This window comes from Pan paniscus, chromosome 4, assembly GCF_029289425.2.
Source record: "Pan paniscus chromosome 4, NHGRI_mPanPan1-v2.0_pri, whole genome shotgun sequence".
In the NCBI taxonomy this organism is placed as follows: Eukaryota; Metazoa; Chordata; class Mammalia; order Primates; family Hominidae; genus Pan; species Pan paniscus.
Genome location: NC_073253.2, coordinates 37,679,445 through 37,698,899, shown reverse-complemented (window position 1 = coordinate 37,698,899; position 19,455 = coordinate 37,679,445). Strand labels below are relative to the sequence as shown.

Here is a 19,455-nt window from a genome sequence, read left to right as displayed (position 1 = left end):
TTTCATCAGTGTTTTGTAGTTTTCCCTGTAGAGGTCTTTCGCCTCCTTGGTTAAATTTATTCCTGCTTTTGTTTTGTTTTGTTTTTAGCTACTGTAAATGGAATTGCCTTCTTGATTTCTTTCTCAGCTAGTTCTGGTGCTTTACATGTTCAGAGAAACTTCTCTAGTAATAAACTAAGAAATGATCTCTGAAAATATAGTCTTTCAAGGCTCAATCTTTAAAAGTCATCCTCAGTCTTAAGCAAACTGGCATTCTCATAAATTGCTATTAGGGCTTGTTAAGCACTTGTGGAGGACATTTTGTCCTTAAGTTGTTAAGCCCTTGTGGAGGATGTTTTGACATTATCTATAAAATTAAAAATGGAAAAGTCTTTGATCTAGCAACTCTACTTCTAGAAATTATCCAATGAATATATTCAGGCACATGAAATGATAAATGTTCATTATTCACTACAGCATAATTATAATAGGAAAAGACCAAAACTGACCTAAATGATCACCAATAGGGGACTCAAGTGATTATATTACATCCATACATGAAATACTACATAACTGTAAAAAAAAATGAGAAAGCTCTTTATGTACTGAGGTAGAAATCTCTCCAATGTACACTATATGAAAAAAGTAGTGTACAGAACAGGGAAACAGAATGTTACCATTTGTGCACTAAAAGGGGAAAGAACATATAATCAAATTGGTTCTTAATGCATTTTTTAAAAATCTCTAGGATACACAGGAAACATAACAATGACTACCTGTTAAGAAGGAGAATTTCGGTATGGGGGCAGAGGTGGGAGGAAGGCTTTCTACTATAGACTCTTTTATATTTTAATTGTTAACCATTCTACCCTCTCCAAATTGCTGAGTCAAATTTTACCTCCTAATGAGCTGCCAAAAATGCTACTGATTGAACCAGCCCTAAATAAAATGATAAAGATTGTCCTTGGGATCCTCGTCTGACCTGGACAGTTTTCTGCTTCTGCTGTGTTAGCACACATTCTGTCTGCTCCTTACTGTTGTCTGCCCTAAATTCTCAAAGCCTTCACCACTGACCTTCTTCTCCCTACCACTCTGCACGCCCAGGGATTCTCACCATAAATCACTTCTCTGCCAGATTTCCCAAAGCAGGGGTTACATACACTCTTTATTCATTAGTAGTGGGTATTTTGTTGTTGTTTCCCTCTGGGGGTGGCGTGTGGTGGAAGTTGCCCAATATCAAATCCTCTTCCTATTTAGAGGAATCCATTTTGTGTACAGTCTTGTGAGAGGCTTTGCTCTACGAGACCAAAAGGGACAGATCCTTTCTTTCTGTACTCCCTGAAGGGCAGAGCTGCTTAGAACTCTGGAGTTTGGGAGAATGACCCAAAGACAAAGGCTCAGATAGGACTGGTTGATGGAGGAATGCATGAGGATGGCAGTATCCACAGACACAGCAGCTGGCTGGCCAGATTGTTAAGGCTGCCTAGTCTCTAGGGCCCTCGTGGTTCCTGCCCATTTTCTAAGCCTGTTCCTTGGGCCTCCTGTCATTTCTGTGAGTCTCCATTAACTGTCCAATAAACCCTTTGTGCTTAAAACAATATGATAGGTAAAAAAACTTTGACTGATAGACTTTATACAAAAACTTGAGAACCTATCATGGAAGGATATAGGTAAATAAAATACAAATGTGATTACTGTTCTCAAGAAGACTGGCATCTAATTTTGGAAATATAAAGAATGAAAAAAAAAGTGTGCATGTATATGTTAAGAAATGGTATGGTCAAAGAACAAAGAAAGAAGTCAATGATTTGGAGCAGTTAGGGAAAGCTAGAAGATGTGGCCCTCCCAAGCAGAATTTGCCTTTCATACCTTCCAAGCAGAATTCATCCCTCTTTACAACTACCCTTTTTTATCTGCTATCAAAATTAGCTGTTTACACACCAATCTTTTGCATAGTCTAGGAGTTCCTCGAAGACAGAGATTATACGAGCCTAACTAGTGCCAGAAAAACTCATCCATCCATTCATTTAACACATGGAGCCAGAAACTAGTCATAAGGTGTCTGATAAGCTGATTGCAAGGTATTGGGATGAGGGTAAGAGGTGAGAAAAGGAGAGGTAGGGTAAGAAAAGAAAAAAGGCTTCCTACAGGGGAGGAAAGAAAGTTGGGAAAATAGAGTGCAGACATTATTTAGTGCATTGAACACCATGCTAAATATCAGGAAAGATGGCCAACTCAAATGGATACAGGAACAAACAGGAAGTGTAAATGACTGGAGTGGCTGAGCTAGATAAATGTAATAGAGGCTGGGTGTGGTGGCTGTAATCCCAGCACTTTCAGAGGCCAAGGAGGGAGGATCACTTGAGGCCAGGAGTTCAAGACCAGCCTGAGAAACACAGTAAGACCCTGTCTCTACAAACAATGAAAAAATTATCCAGGTGTGGTAGCACACACCAGTAGTCCCAGCTACTCAGGAGGCTGAGGAGGGATCATCACTTGAGACCAGGAGTTTGAGGCTGCACCAAGCCATGATTGTGCCACTGCATTCCAGCCTACATGGAAGAGTGAGACCCTGTCAGAAAGAAAAGAAAAGAAAAAGAAAAGAAAGTTTAAAAAAAGCAATGGGATATCATGCCGCTTGGGGTGAGGTCATGCCTTGCCCCAAAGTGTTCAATTAAAAAGAAAAAAAAAAGCACTTTGCCAGTAACTCAAGATAAGTTTGCAGGTCACATACTACCAAACTGTGACTTCTGTGGGAAGGCCATGGAGAAGTTTTTGAGTAAGACACAAACAGGATTAGAAGGACAGATTAAGAAGACAAACCAAGCAGTAGTACACATGGAGAGAAAAGCAAAAAGCTCAGGAGGATGAGCAAGAAACAAGGCTCTGAATTAGGATAAGAGTAATATTATCAAACTATTATTAGATATTAGATCAAACTATTATTACATAAAAAGTTCATATGGAACTGAACAATGAAGGTAAGGCTATCAACACTTGAACCCACTGATCAATTGTAGCATCACTAAAATGAGGAAATAGAGGAAAGTGTGATCGATGCTACAAAGAAAACTTCCACAGGACTTAAGTTATTAGATGTGAGACAGAAGAAGAAGGGAGAATAGAAATTAATGACTATTTCCATATTTTAAGCCTGGTAGCTAGATGAACAATGAGGACACTGAAAGATACAGGGAAAGCAAGAGGTAGAACGAGTTTTCAAGAGGGTCACTAGAAGCAGCTGGGTGCAGTGATAAGAACATCAAATTGGATAGGCATTCTGCCAGGTCTACTGCTACTTACCTTGAGTAAACACAACCTCTGGACCCTGTGTCCTCCTCTAGTTTAATCTAGATCCTCTGTATGATTCTTCTAGATATGTCATTCCAAGATAAGTGTGGTTTAAACACATTTAAGGTGTCTCAGGATAATGAAGAGGGGGAAATATTCCCTATGGATTTTTTAAATGATGTAAATTTCTTTAATAATATACACATACATGTGGAAATATATAAAATAACTTTTAAAGTATATGCTTATCTTTAAGTAGCATATAAGTGGATTTTAAAATACTTTTTGCTGACTTTGTATATATTTTAAGTTTTCAAATAATTGCCTATATTTATATTCTCCAATTCTACTCCTTCCATTCTCATTTAAATGTACTTCAATCAGGCTTTTGCCCACATGAAACTTTATAGAACTACTTTTTTATGTGGCAAAATATGCATAAAATAAAACTTACCACCTTATGTATTTTTAAGCATACAGTTCAATGGCAGCCATCCACAAACTCTTTTCTCTTGCAAAATTGAAACGCACCCATTAAACAATAACTTCCGATCCTCCCCCTACAAACCCTGGCAATCACTATTCTACTTTCTGTCTCTATAAATTTGACTGCTCCAGGTACTTAATGTAAGTGGAATCATACAGTATTTGTCCTTTTGAGATGACCTATTTCATACAGCAAAATGTCCTCAAGGTTCATCTATGTTGTAGCATGTGTCAGAATTTCCTTCTTTTTAAGGCCGAATAATATTCCATTGTAAAATGTTGGTAGGGAATTGTGATATTGGAGATCAAGCTGTTACCACTTCAACATTAGATCCCTGGAAGTAGGAAAAGCAAACATTACATGCCTCCTGATGTGAATCTATGAAGTATTCATGCCCAAAAACATTGGGCCTAATTCTGATTAAGCCTGTAGAGGCTTCAGTATCTAACAGTTACTGTGTCCAATGTAGATATTTAAATTTAAAAAGTAAAATAAAAAAACCAGCTTCTTCATCACAACAGCCACATTTCAAGTACCCCAAAGCCACATGTAGTCATTAGATAGTGCATATACAGAACATTTCCATCACTGCAAAAGTTTTATTGGATGGTGCTCTTCTGTACCTAATTCCATTTAAAAGAAATGTGGAGGTTACAGATTTCGCAAGATAGCCAAATAGGAACAGCTCTGGTCTACAGCTCCCAGCGTGAGCGATGCAGAAGACGGGTGATTTCTGCATTTCCATCTGAGGTACTGGGTTCATCTCACTAGGGAGTGCCAGACAGTGGGCGCAGGACAGTGGGTGCAGTGCACCGTGCGCGAACCGAAGCAGGGCGAGGCATTGCCTCACTCGGGAAGCACAAGGGGTCAGGGAGTTCCCTTTCCTAGTCAAACAAAAGGGGTGACAGACGGCACCTGGAAAATCGGGTCACTCCCACCCGAATACTGCGCTTTTCCGACGGGCTTAAAAAACGGCACACCAGGAGATTATATCCCGCACATGGCTCGGAGGGTCCTATGCCCACGGAGTCTCGCTGATTGCTAGCACAGCAGTCTGAGATCAAACTACAAGGCGGCAGTGAGGCTGAGGGAGGGGCACCCGACATTGCCCAGGCTTGCTTAGGTAAACAAAGCAGCTGGGAAGCTCCAACTGGGTGGAGCCCACAACAGCTCAAGGAGGCCTGCCTGCATCTGTAGGCTCCACCTCTGGGGGCAGGGCACAGACAAACAAAAAGACAGCAGTAACCTCTGCAGACTTAAATGTCCCTATCTGACAGCTTTGAAGAGAGCAGTGGTTCTCCCAGCACGCAGCTGGAGATCTGAGAACGGGCAGACTGCCTCCTCCAGTGGGTCCCTGACCCCTGACCCCTGAGCAGCCTAACTGGGAGGCACCCCCCAGTAGGGGCAGACTGACACCTCACACGGCCAGGTACGCCTCTGAGACAAAACTTCCAGAGGAACGATTGGACAGCAGCATTCGCGGTGCATGAAAATCCGCTGTTCTGCAGCCACTGCTGCTGATACCCAGGCAAACAGGGTCTGGAGTGGACCTCTAGCAAACTCCAACAGACCTGCAGCTGAGAGTCCTGTCTGTTTCAAGGAAAACTAACAAACAGAAAGGACATCCACACCAAAAACCCATCTCTACATCACCATCATCAAAGACCAAAAGTAGATAAAACCACAAAGATGGGGAAAAAACAGAGCAGAAAAACTGGAAACTCTAAAAAGCAGAGTGCCTCTCCTCCTCCAAAGGAATGCAGTTCCTCACCAGCAATGGAACAAAGCTGGACGGAGAATGACTTTGATGAGTTGAGAGAAGAAGGCTTCAGACAATCAAACTACTCTGAGCTACAGGAGGAAATTCAAACCAAAGGCAAAGAAGTTAAAAACTTTGAAAAAAATTTAGACGAATGTATAACTAGAATAACCAATACAGAGAAGTGCTTAAAGGAGCTGATGGAGCTGAAAGCCAAGGCTTGAGAACTACGTGAAGAATGCAGAAGCCTCACGAGCTGATGTGATCAACGGGAAGAAAGGGTATCAGTGATGGAAGATGAAATGAATGAAATGAAGTGAGAAGGGAAGTTTAGAGAAAAAAGAAAAAAAGAAATGAACAAAGCCTCCAAGAAATATGGGACTATGTGAAAAGACCAAATCTACATCTGATTGGTGTACCTGAAAGAGATGGGGAGAATGGAACCAAGTTGGAAAACACTCTGCAGGATATTATACAGGAGAACTTCCCCAATCTAGCAAGGCAGGCCAACATTCAGATTCAGGAAATACAGAGAATGCCACAAAGATACTCCTCGAGAAGAGCAACTCCAAGACACATAATTGTCAGATTCACCAAAGTTGAAATGAAGGAAAAAATGTTAAGGGCAGCCAGAGAGAAAGGTCAGGTTACCCACAAAGGGAAGCCCATCAGACTAACAGCGGATCTCTCAGCAGAAACTCTACAAGCCAGAAGAGAGTGGGAGCCAATATTCAACATTCTTAAAGAAAACAATTTTCAACCCAGAATTTCATATCCAGCCAAACTAAGCTTCATAAGTGAAGGAGAAAGAAAATACTTTACAGACAAGCAAATGCTGAGAGATTTTGTCACCACCAGGCCTGCCCTAAAAGAGCTCCTGAAGGAAGCACTAAACATGGAAAGGAACAACCGGTACCAGCTGCTGCAAAATCATGCCAAAATGTAAAGACAATCAAGACTAGGAAGAAACTGCATCAACTAACGAGCAAAATAACCAGCTAACATCATAATGACAGGATCAAATTCACACATAACAATATTAACTTTAAATGTAAATGGACTAAATGCTCCAATTAAAAGACACAGACTGGCAAATTGGATAAGGAGTCAAGACCCATCAGCGTGCTGTATTCAGGAAACCCATCTCACGTGCAAAGACACACATAGGCTCAAAATAAGAGGATGGAGGAAGATCTACCAAGCAAATGGAAAGCAAAAAAAGGCAGGGGTTGCAATCCTAGTCTCTGATAAAACAGACTTTAAACCAACAAAGATCAAAAGAGACAAAGCCATTACTTAATGGTAATGGGATCAATTCAACAAGAAGAGCTAACTATCCTAAATATATATGAACCCAATACAGGAGCACCCAGATTCATAAAGCAAGTCCTGAGTGACCTACAAAGAGACTTAGACTCCCACACAATAATAATGGGAGACTTTAACACCCCACTGTCAACATTAGACAGATCAACAAGACAGAAAGTTAACAAGCATACCCAGGAATTGAACTCAGCTCTGCACCAAGCAGACCTAATAGACATCTACAGAACTCTCCACCCCAAATCAACAGAATATACATTTTTTTCAGCACCACACCACACCTATTCCAAAATTGACCACATACTTGGAAGTAAAGCTCTCCTCAGCAAATGTAAAAGAACAGAAATTATAACAAACTGTCTCTCAGACCACAGTGCAATCAAACTAGAACTCAGGATTAAGAAACTCACTCAAAACCGCTCAACTACATGGAAACTGAACAACCTGCTCCTGAATGACTACTGGGTACATAACGAAATGAAGGCAGAAATAAAGATGTTCTTTGAAACCAACAAGAACAAGAATCTCTGGGACACATTCAAAGCAGTGTGTAGAGGGAAATTTATAGCACTAAATGCCCACAAGAGAAAGCAGGAAAGATCTAAAATTGACACCCTAACATCACAATTAAAAGAACTAGAAAAGCAAGAGGAAAGACATTCAAAAGCTAGCAGAAGGCAAGAAATAACTAAAATCAGAGCAGAACTCAAGGAAATAGAGACACAAAAAACCCTTCAAAAAATTAATGAATCCAGGAGCTGGTTTTTTGAAAGGATCAATAAAATTGACAGACTGCTAGCAAGACTAATAAAGAAAAAAAGAGAGAAGAATCAAATAGACACAATAAAAAACGATAAAGGGGATATCACCACCGATCCCACAGAAATACAAACTACCATCAGAGAATACTACAAACACCTCTATGCAAATAAACTAGAAAATCTAGAAGAAATGGATAAATTCCTCGACACATACACCCTCCCAAGACTAAACCAGGAAGAAGTTGAATCTCTGAATAGACCAATAACAGGCTCTGAAATTGTGACAATAATCAGTAGCTTACCAACCAAAAAGAGTCCAGGACCAGATGGATTGACAGCCAAATTCTACCAGAGGTACAAGGAGGAACTGGTACCATTCCTTCTGAAACTATTCCAATCAATGGAAAAAGAGGGAATCCTCCCTAACTCATTTTATGAGGCCAGCAACATCCTGACACCAAAGCCAGGCAGAGACACAACCAAAAAAGAGAATTTTAGACCAATATCCTTGATGAACATTGATGCAAAAATCCTCAATAAAATACTGGGAAACCGAATCCAGCAACACATCAAAAACCTTATCCACCATGATCAAGTGGGCTTCATCCCTGGGATGCAAGGCTGGTTCAATACATGCAAATCAATAAATGTAATCCAGCATATAAACAGAACCAAACACAAAAACCACATGATTATCTCAACAGATGCAGAAAAGGCCTTTGACAAAATTCAACAACCCTTCATACTAAAAACTCTCAATAAATTAGGTATTGATGGGACATATCTCAAAATAAAAACAGCTATCTATGACAAACCCACAGCCAATATCAAACTGAATGGGCAAAAACTGGAAGCATTCCCTTTGAAAACTGGCACAAGACAGGGATGCCCTCTCTCACCACTCCTATTCAACATAGTGTTGGAAGTTCTGGCCAGGGCAATTAGGCAGGAGAAGGAAATAAAGGGTATTCAATTAGGAAAAGAGGAAGTCAAATTGTCCCTGTTTGCAGATGACATGATTGTATATCTGGAAAACCCCATTGTCTCAGCCCAAAATCTCCTTTAGCTGATAAGCAACTTCAGCAAAGTCTCAGGATACAAAATCAATGTGCAAAAATCACAAGCATTCTTATACACCAATAACAGACAAACAGAGAGCCAAATCATGAGTGAATCCCATTCACAATTGCTTCAAAGAGAATAAAATACCTAGGAATCCAACTTACAAGGGATGTGAAGGACCTCTTCAAGGAGAACTACAAACCACTGCTCAATGAAATAAAAGAGGATACAAACAAATGGAAGAAAATTCCATGCTCATGGGTAGGAAGAATCAATATCGTGAAAATGGCCATACTGCCCAAGGTAATTTATAGATTCAATGCCATCCCCATCAAGCTACCAATGACTTTCTTCACAGAATTGGAAAAAACTACTTTCAAGTTCATATGGAACCAAAAAACAGCCCGCATCGCCAAGTCAATCCTAAGCCAAAAGAACAAAGCTGGAGGCATCACACTACCTGACTTCAAACTATACTACAAGGCTACAGTAACCAAAACAGCATGGTACTGGTACCAAAACAGAGATATAGATCAATGGAACAGAACAGAGCCCTCAGAAATAACGCCGCATATCTACAACTATCTGATCTTTGACAAACCTGACAAAAACAATAAATGGGGAAACGATTCCCTATTTAATAAATGGTGCTGGGAAAACTGGCTAGCCATATGGAGAAAGCTGAAACTGGATCCCTTCCTTACACCTTATACAAAAATTAATTCACGATGGATTAAAGATTTATATGTTAGACCTAAAACCATAAAAACCCTAGAAGAAAACCTAGGCATTACCATTCAGGACATAGGCATGGGCAAGGACTTCATGTCTAAAACACCAAAAGCAATGGCAACAAAAGCCAAAATTGACAAATGGGATCTAATTAAACTAAAGAGCTTCTGCACAGCAAAAGAAACTACCATCAGAGTTAACAGGCAACCTACAGAATGGGAGAAAATTTTTGCAATCTACTCATCTGACAAAGGGCTAATATCCAGAATCTGCAATGAACTCAAACAAATTTACAAGAAAAAAACAAACAACCCCATCAAAAAGTGGGTGAAGGATATGAACAGACACTTCTCAAAAGAAAACATTTATGCAGCCAAAAAACACATGAAAAAATGCTCATCATCACTGGCCATCAGAGAAATGCAAATCAAAACCACAATGAGATACCATCTCACACCAGTTAGAATGGCAATCATTAAAAAGTCAGGAAACAACAGGTGCTGGAGAGGATGTGGAGAAATAGGAACACTTTTACACTGTTGGTGGGACTGTAAACTAGTTCAACCATTGTGGAAGTCAGTGTGGCGATTCCTCAGGGATCTAGAACTAGAAATACCATTTGACCCAGCCATCCCATTACTGGGTATATACCCAAAACACTATAAATCATACCGCTATAAAGACACATGCACACGTATGTTTATTGTGGCACTATTCACAATAGCAAAGACTTGGAACCAACCCAAATGTCCAACAATGATAGACTGGATTAAGAAAATGTGGCACATATACACCATGGAGTACTATGCAGCCATAAAACATGATGAGTTCATGTCCTTTGTAGGGACATGGATGAAATTGGAAATCATCATTCTCAGTAAACTATCGCAAGGACAAAAAACCAAACACCGCATGTTCTCACTCATAGGTGGGAATTGAACAATAAGAACACATGGACACAGGAAGGGGAACATCACACTCTGGGGACTGTTGTGGGGTGGGGGGAGGGGGGAGGGATAGCATTAGGAGATATACCTAATGCTTAATGACGAGTTAATGGGTGCAACACACCAGCATGGCACATGTGTACATATGTAACTAACCTGCACATTGTGCACATGTACCCTAAAACTTAAAGTATAGTAATAATAAAATTTTTTAAAATGTGGAGGAGAAGGGGATAAAGGAACAAGTTAAATGACACCAGAAAGAAGTGAACAGAAAAGTTCAGAAAACAGGGCATTCTACAGAAAAATAAGTACATGGCAGGAGGAAGAGGGAAGAGAGAAGGAAACTATGCTAGATTTTAAAAGACATAATCTACGAAATGTCCAGAAAGTAAAATTTATACAAATAGAAAGAAGATCAGTGGCTGCCTGAGGCTGAAAGTGGGAGCAGGGATTGACTGCAAATGGGCTGGAGGAAATTTTGAAGGGTAAAGGTAATGTTCTAAAACTGGATTATGATGATAGTTGCCCAACTCTACAAGTTTATTAACGTCACTGAATTGTCTAAAAAAGAAAAAAAGTCTTAAGACCACTCTGTTGTATGGACCTTGTTTGGACCTGACTCAAACTAACTCTAAAGACATTTTTGAAATAGTCAAATAAATTTGGTTGTGGATTAAATACTAAAAATATATCATTTATTTTATTGGGTATGCAAATGGCATATTTGTCCATATTTTTAAAGATGTTTATTAAAATATTTATAATGTCTGAGATATGCTTTAATATACTACAACAGATTTTTTTAAATGGGAAAAAGAATGAATTAAGTAAATAGGATAAAATCTTGACAATTATTGAATCTAGGTGATGGATATATGGTAGTTCATTGTACTATTTTTTCTACATTTGAATATGTTTGAAGTATTTTATAATTTAAAAAATTGATGGTTACTATAATAGCCTCTCATGGTCAATACCATAAACCAAGGCAATAATGAGTTTGTGTGATTTTCCAATATTGCCAGCAACTAAGACACCAGGTTATCATTCTAAATCTCAGTTTTTAAAATTAGTGCAAGTCAAAAAAAAAAAAAAGGTCAGGTGTGGTGGCTCACGCCTCCTGTAATCCCAGCACTTTGGGGGGCTGAAGCAGGTGGATCACTTGAGGTCAGGGGTTCGAGACCACCCTGGCCAACATAGTGAAACCCTGGCTCTACTAAAAATCCAAAAATTAGCCAATCTTGGCACATGCCTGTAATCCCAGATACTCAGGAGGCTGAGGCAGGAGAATCACTTGAACCCAGGAAGCAGAGGTTGCAGTGAGGCGAGATCACACCACTGCACTCCAGCCTGGGAGACAGAGTGAGACCCTGTCTCAAAGAAAAATAAATAAATAAATAAATAAATAAATAAATAAAATAAAATTACTGCAAGTCTCCAAAGTAAAATTAAATTGCTTACCTTTAAGTCATCATTTGAAACTTCAAAACTTTATATAAACCCACTCTGTCTTTTTCTTTTTTTTTTTTTAGGTGGGGGAAATTGGGGTGGGATAGAAGGTATATGTATATATTTTTTTCTACCAACTCAATTTAGTCTCTCCTCATTGCGTACTTTACACCACACAGGTCATGAAATAAATCCATCAGCATTCTCAGTAACTAGCCTGTGATAAATATGCCTGGCACCAATGCAATGTATTTAAGCCCTTTCAACAGCTTTTTCTTTGTGCACATGGAAAGCCTGCAGATTTCCATGCACATCTGCATACAGAATCCACAACCATGATCTGCATTATAATTAATGTAGCAGCACATCTGACCAGGTCCACAAAGTATTGATGTATAACCGGTTTTGAGATCTGCAGGGAACTAAGGATGCCCTGGGGAGAAAGTGAGGCTAATTTCAGATCAGGCACTGGACAAGCTGTAAGTGGTAAGACACTTGCTCTCCTGAAACAGCTATGGCATCGCTGGAGAAAATCTTAGTGTGCATGTATGTGTGTGTTGCATACACATACATTTACTTCAAGTCGTAGTTTCTCTCCTCTTGCACTCCTTACCACATCCCTCATATACCCACTCTAAATGACCAAGCCACAGCCCAAACATTTACATACAGATACATTAAAACCTTAGATAAAAAGCCTTCTTTGGTTACCACTGATGGAAAATCACCGAAGCATGGATTCTAGTAGTGGTGTATAGCAAGCACAGAAATATCAGACCTAAACTACACACCCCTCTCATTCTATTCCCTTGGTAGTTAAGACTTTCTTCTTCTTCCCCATCCTATCCCATTAAAAATGTTTTTACATTAAAATCTAGATAGAAATCTCAGGACTAGGCCAAGTTCCTACTTACATGCATTTCTTCAACGGCCTTCAGGGACACTCACTGTCCATGTCCATTGCTCCATTCCACAGCTAAAGCACAGAATGCGGGCCCGTGAAACTCAGCACGAAGCAGGGCAACTTTATTCTGTATCTTTTTAGCCTAGAATGCTGAGTCAGCACTGTCCAATAAAGCTTTTTGTGATGATATCCAATATAATAGCCACAAGCCACATGTGGGTTTTGAGCACTGAAAATGTGGCTATTGTGACTGAGGAAGAGAACTATTGATTTTATCTAACTTAAATTTAAATAGCCACATGGTGCTGGTGGCTACCATATTGGACAATGTTGCAATAAGTGAAAGACTTTCATTTGTTGTGTTTTTACTTAGGAGACTTGTTATATACAAAACATTCTTTAAAATAATTTTCTGTCTCTCTCATCTACACACATACACACACACACACACACACACACACAGATACATTAAATCTTAATAGTGCTTAAATCTGGGCAAGCATCTATAGAATCAGACATTCAAATATATTTTGAGTGAATAAATATGTTTATATTTAACAATTTTTAAAATAAACAGGTAATATTTAAAAATCAGAGAAAGCTATAAACAAATATCATAGTCATTAAAACTAGGCATATGAAGATATATACCGATATGGGAAATAAACAGAAGCAAAATGCAAAACAAAACACAAAATACCATCTATGTTTTTGGTCATAAGTACTAAAATATTAGGTAGGTACGTGTCAAAGGATTGAAAGGGAACATAACCCATGAAAATAACCAGATGGAGCAACAGGTTATAAATGGATTTTGAACATTTGTATATAAGTAAAGTTTTAGAAAAAATAAACAAAGGTTGAAAGGCAATGCAATTTAAAGGACTGAGTGTAGGAATAGTCTCATAAAACTTGAATGTTGGAAGCAAATAACTACCCATATGAGTGGCAACTTGAGGGCTGAGGATATAGAGGCTGAAAGAATTCCAGTCATGGGCTGCAGAGGGAGATGTAACTAGAACTGAGAAATCGATGACTTAAGAAAAAGAAGGGAAAAGAAAGCTTGTAAATGAGAATAAGAGAGCTAATGAGGAATAATGTTAATATTCAGTCAGTAAAAGACTTAACGTTGTTCCAAGGCCATTGGCTGAGAGGCCAGAAAGGCTCAACATTGCTTTCCAGATGTGACCCATTCCTGAGGTTAGCATCAATCACACTTAATTCCCCTGGACAGGTGAAGCAATGGAAACAATGGTTCTCAAACTATAAAATGAGATTCCTAAGCCCCATTCCCAGGGCCTGAGAAATACTGATTTAAAAGAATAACTTGCTCTAAATATCTGGCATAGGAAAAAGTGTATGAACACTCTGATGCTCTTTATGGATAAAATCTGTCTTCTATTTAATAAAGATGACTAAACAAGTTTTTTTTTTTCTGTTTTTGAGATGGAGTCTCACTTTGTCACCCAGGCCAGAGTGCAGTGGCACGATCTCAGCTCACTGCAACCTACGTCTCCTGAGTTCAAGTGATTCTCCTGCCTCAGCCTCCCAAGCAGCTGTGATTACAGGTGCACACCACCATGCCTGGCTAATTTTTGTATTTTTAGTAGAGATGGGGTTTCACCATGTTGGCCAGGCTGGTCTTGAGCTCCTGATCTCAAGTGATCCACCTGCCTCGGCCTCCTGAAGTGCTGGGATTACAGGCGTGAGCCACCACACTCAGCCTAAACAAGTTTTTTGATAACTTGGGGGAACTTTAGTGCCTATGACCATAGCCCCTTATTGTTTCACAGAATTTAATAAAGAAGGGGGACCAGAGAAGCTGTCTTTGAACATGTGAGGACCTGTCAAGCAATAAAGGTTGAAGACTTGCTTTGTGGAACATCAAGGATAAGCCAGAAGGGGGATGGTTTCAGTGTGATATAACGACGTTTTAGAAGAAATGGGATCCCATAGAAGGTGGTGGGCATCCTGTCCATAAGCTATGCTAAATGACAATTTGGTCTATAATTTGTGTGAAGAATTTAACCAGCAACACCAAGATTAGATGACCAGTAACCTCCCTTTCTACACCTTGATACAGCCTACCTGACACTAGTAGGATTTACTACTGCTACAAAATAGAACTCAAAGTTCATTTGAAAGTATTTTATTTTACATATAACTGCTTCATGGTAATTGTTTCACGGTGATTACATAAGCAGCTCACATCAATATGATTTTTACTTTTACATGGAAAATCATTTGTTTCCTCTCTCACTTTTCTGGTACCTAAAGTCAAAGTCGATATTGCATTTCCCTCACAGCATTCCAGGATCATTTATTCAACAAATAATTTTTGCCATCTAATAAGTGTCAGGTACCACGCATTCAGGCCAGAAAATAGCTAAACTAATCATCAATACACACAAATTAAGAAACAAAAGTCCTGAATCTGATTCTCCCCACACTCAGGTTTCATTGTCTCAACCTATCCCTGTGTTCCAGGGCAGACTTTCCTGTATTACACCCCTAGAGACCCCCCAATTTTCCCTCTTACCCTCACCCCCATTATCTGAAAGGTGCTTGAGCAACATGTCCAGCTGCTGCTTCTCCCCAGACCTGACCCCAAGTCCAGGTGTCTCTGATGCAGCGGAGATTGGGGGCCAGGAGGATGAGGACTACCTGTCTAGAGGGAACAACAGGATTACCATAGGGAAGGAAGAAGAAAACTCAGGGCAGGATATTACACAGTAAGAATGAACCCTGGGAATTTTAAAGCAGAGGACTAGAGCTAGGAAAGGAAAAGGGGTGTTTTTTGTTTTTTTGTTTTTTTAAGAAGGGTTAGATAGTCTTACTGGAAAGCCAGGAAACAGAGGTGACTTCGGAGCCCAGGGCTTCGCATAGGAGAAGTCAGCAATGCCAAAAGGTGCCTCTGTATACTTAGCAGCTGTGAGGCAATCAATCCCTCGGGGAACCTGTAGGCCATCACTCTAGTAAAGATGATGTTTAAAGAGGGGACACTAAGGGAAGAGGAAATTACTACTGGTACTTTTTTTCCTATCTTATTGTGAAATATGTCCAAGAAATAAGCATATATATATATGCTATATATATAATATACAGTGTAAATAATAAGAAACAAATACCTGTGTTCCCACCTCCCAAAGAAAGAATATTTTCTTCACCCCTTTTGCTCCAGCTCCTTGAGCACTCCCAAACAATTAAAGTAGATTCTTGTCAGGTGTGGTATAATTTCCTGAAACTGCAGAATGCCCCTGTGCAAACTCTACCCACAACATCACCCTTACTTGCCTCCTACTGCTTAAAAGTTCTTTTAATGAATTAAGATAAAAATATTCTTTCTATACTAAAATTAAAGAGTTTAAAATAGAAAGTTAGCATATTGCTGTAAGTCTCTTTAGTCAAAATGTAAATGATCCCAGCTAATTTCCTGTTTTAATAGGGGAAAAGAATTTGAAAGATAAGGTCCTATGACCCTGAAAATACTGGGGGATGAAGAAAGCTGAAGTCCCAACAAAAACTTCACATACCTCACCAGTTTCCCCTGGACTCGAACAATTAGCCTTCATGCATACATAAAGAGAGGTTAGGAGCAGAGATACTTCCTGGTCTGTGTACCTGCGCTCACCTGAGCAACCACTAGGCTGCCCATTCTTTTCATTCTCCCTTGTGGTCACAAACACCTGGTGTTGCCTTGGCAACGAAATAAATATGCTGGAACTGCCCCCTCAGGCTTCTAAGTCGTTGGCCATTTGTTCCACTAAGTTTACACAAGAAACTGGTACTATTTGAATCTAATTAATCCAACCAAAATTTACCGAGTGCTTCCTATATGAGTATATGTCTAGGTTGTCTATTTTCTAATTTCTCCTTTTCAGTTAGATGATATGCAAACCCCATGGCACTAATTGTTTAAGGATAGGAATGAGGATTCTTTTGCACAGCCATGTTTGTCTATAAGAAGTTATATCCTTGCATGTTCCACTCTTTCTTTCCTACTCTGGAAAACAATTCCTACACAGTCCCAATCCCTTCCCTGGGTCCTATTACAGGGAGGCTAATGATGTTGTCAGTGGCAGCAACTCTTCAGCAGAGCATTGATATTATGAGCTTACCTTTTCACCACCGTAACACAATGCTGACTTGACTCAGAATCAGATCCCCTATCTCCAGATCAAAAAAAAAAAAAAAAGGGACAATGCCTTAAAAAGAAACAGATTAGACAAAGACCAGTCCAGGCATTTGATTATGTTTAAACTGAGTTGCGCCGGGTGCGGTGGCTCAAGCCTGTAATCCCAGCGCTTTGGGAGGCCGAGGCTGGCGGATCAAAAGGTCAGGAGGTCGAGACCATCCTGGCTAATAAGGTGAAACCCCATCTCTACTAAAAATACAAAAAAAAAAAAAAAAAAAAATTAGCCGGGCATAGGTGGTGCACGCCTGTAGTCCCAGCTACTCGGGAGGCTGAGGCAGGAGAATGGCGTAAAACCCCGGAGGCGGAGCTTGCAGTGAGCCGAGATCGCGCCACTGCACTCCAGCCTGGGAGACAGAGTGAGACTCCGTCTCAAAAAAAATAAAATAAAATAAAATAAAATAAAATAAAATAAAATAAAATAAAATAAAATAAACTGAGTTGCCCCACACTAGTCAGCAATGTAGAGTTAATCATTACTAGAATGGTCAGCATTGGGAAATAACTTCAGATATTAGACGAGGAAATGGAAGTGCACAACTGCTAAGTGACTGAACTAAAAACACAGTCAGGTAATGGCTGATCAAGGACTATAACTATGTTTTCCAAACCATGCATTTCTTCTGGGTCCCCAAATATAGCAGAGTCATGACTGGACAAGGATTGTTCTTCTGTAACTAAAAAACAAACAACCTCCCTCCCTGAGAAGCAACGCTCTCCTAACCTGAACCCAAAACAACCCCTATCAGAAGCTCAAGGTCTTCCTCCGGAGTTCTTCTGCCTAAGGAGAAAATTCTCATCATCACTCTTCAAATCTAAAATGGCTTATGGCATACAACCAGTTCTCAAAGAAACCACTAGGTTTAAAATGAAAATGAAGCTCTTAAGTCTTCCAACAGGGAAATCTAAGATAGCTGGCTTCCTGGCAAGTGTGTGCTCCTCCCTCCATTGTGGGAGACAATCCAGTCACTGGAGTTTCTAAAAGTGGCATATTAACTCTTCCAAGATAACAGGGCATCATTCACTGAATTACCTTTTCGAAGACATTACATGGTACCCCAGTTCTTTGGAAAAGGTAATTAGCTTCCCATGGGTGACTAGTTTACTCCAAGTGAGCACTGTGCTCATCAGAGGACAAGGATGATCTCTTTTTGTGGGAATAAAAACATTATCTTGCTTGTCAGGAGTGATTTATTTTTTACCTTAATAATGATGTAAGCCCTTTACGATACATATTTTTAATTGGTAATTACCCCACCATGATAATAGATCATAGCAAGTGCAATAAGCTGGGAGCTTTAACATCAACACATCTGACCTAAATTCAACTTAATAAGCATCTATTGCGCACCTAATATGTGTCAGAGTCTATGCTATATATTGGGGAATTACATTGCTCAAATGTATCCATTTGGGGAATATCAGTGATACTAAAACACTCTATCAGATTATGAATGGCTATTAAAGTGAGTCTGGCAAGTGGTCCACCATGTCTTGCCTTGGTCATTAGAGATTTGAATCCGGTTAATGGCTCCACATTTAAGAGGTTAGTGGAGAATTTGGTAAGGATATATATAAACACAAGAAACATACTTTATAGATCTGAAAATAAGAGCCACAAGGAAAGGTCAAAATAATTCCAACAGAATAAAACAAAAGTGGAGAATAAAATCCTAAAGGGTGACCTTGTTATCCTATAAGACCCAGTTCCTCCAGGAAGCCTGGCCAGGAATTCTACCCACAATGATCTCCTGCTTCTCTGAGTTTCCACTGCATTTGAGATATAGATCAGAGTACTTAGCACTTGATCAATCCATTATAAATTGACTTGTATGATTTTCTTTTTAAAATATATTTGTCTTATCTCTCCAATTATATGATAAGCTCCTTGAAGAGCTTGGATGTTATATATTTCTCTGGTACCCCCACCTACAGGCTTTGCCAACAAGCACAAAAAAACTGTTGACTTATATATAAGTAGGAAAAACATGTTAAATGAGAAAACTAAGAGTGTTTATCACCGAGAAAATAAGATTATGGCAGAGATATGTTCTATTCACTGGCTATTCATGTGTTCCACATTTGCCAGTCCTCTTGCAATTAGGGGAAGCCTTATAATAATTTCTTAGGTACTGGACCATGAGTAGAAGTTTCTGGACCAAAGCATAAAGGACCAGTTTCAACTTCTAGTTTTTTCTTCCTCCCACAAAGACCGTGGAAACCCCATAATGGGGTGATTAAGTCACAACATGAAACCTGCTTGGATCACTGGGTCACCACATGAAGAAGAGCTCTCCTAGAGATTTACTTTACTCACAGTCACATTTGTGTGAGCAAGAAAAAAAAATCCCTGGTTGTGTTAAGCCAGAGATGAATTTTATCTGGTACCATAGCATAGCCTAGGGGTATTACACTGACTGATATTAATAAAAGAAGACTAAAAAGAAAAATCATTTCAGTAGTAAGAGCTGTGACAGAAAGTCCTTCCTGAGGTAAGACTACAGAAGAAAGAACTAGGAGACAAAAGACAGACTAGGCTCAATGAAAGGAAGAACTCTGGCAGGCC

General features: G+C 39.5%; 1 protein-coding gene across 1 annotated transcript in view; it reads right to left on the bottom strand.

Moving 5' to 3' along the window:
• WDR41 (WD repeat domain 41) overlaps window positions 1–16,376 on the bottom strand; it is a 184,153-nt gene extending 167,777 nt beyond the window's left edge. The window contains exon 1 of the mRNA XM_057302283.2: window positions 16,231–16,376. Within this exon, the coding sequence (XP_057158266.1) occupies window positions 16,231–16,269 (39 nt within the window). The 5' untranslated portion in view covers window positions 16,270–16,376. The remainder of the gene's footprint in view (window positions 1–16,230) is intronic.
• Window positions 16,377–19,455: the final 3,079 nt, after the last annotated feature.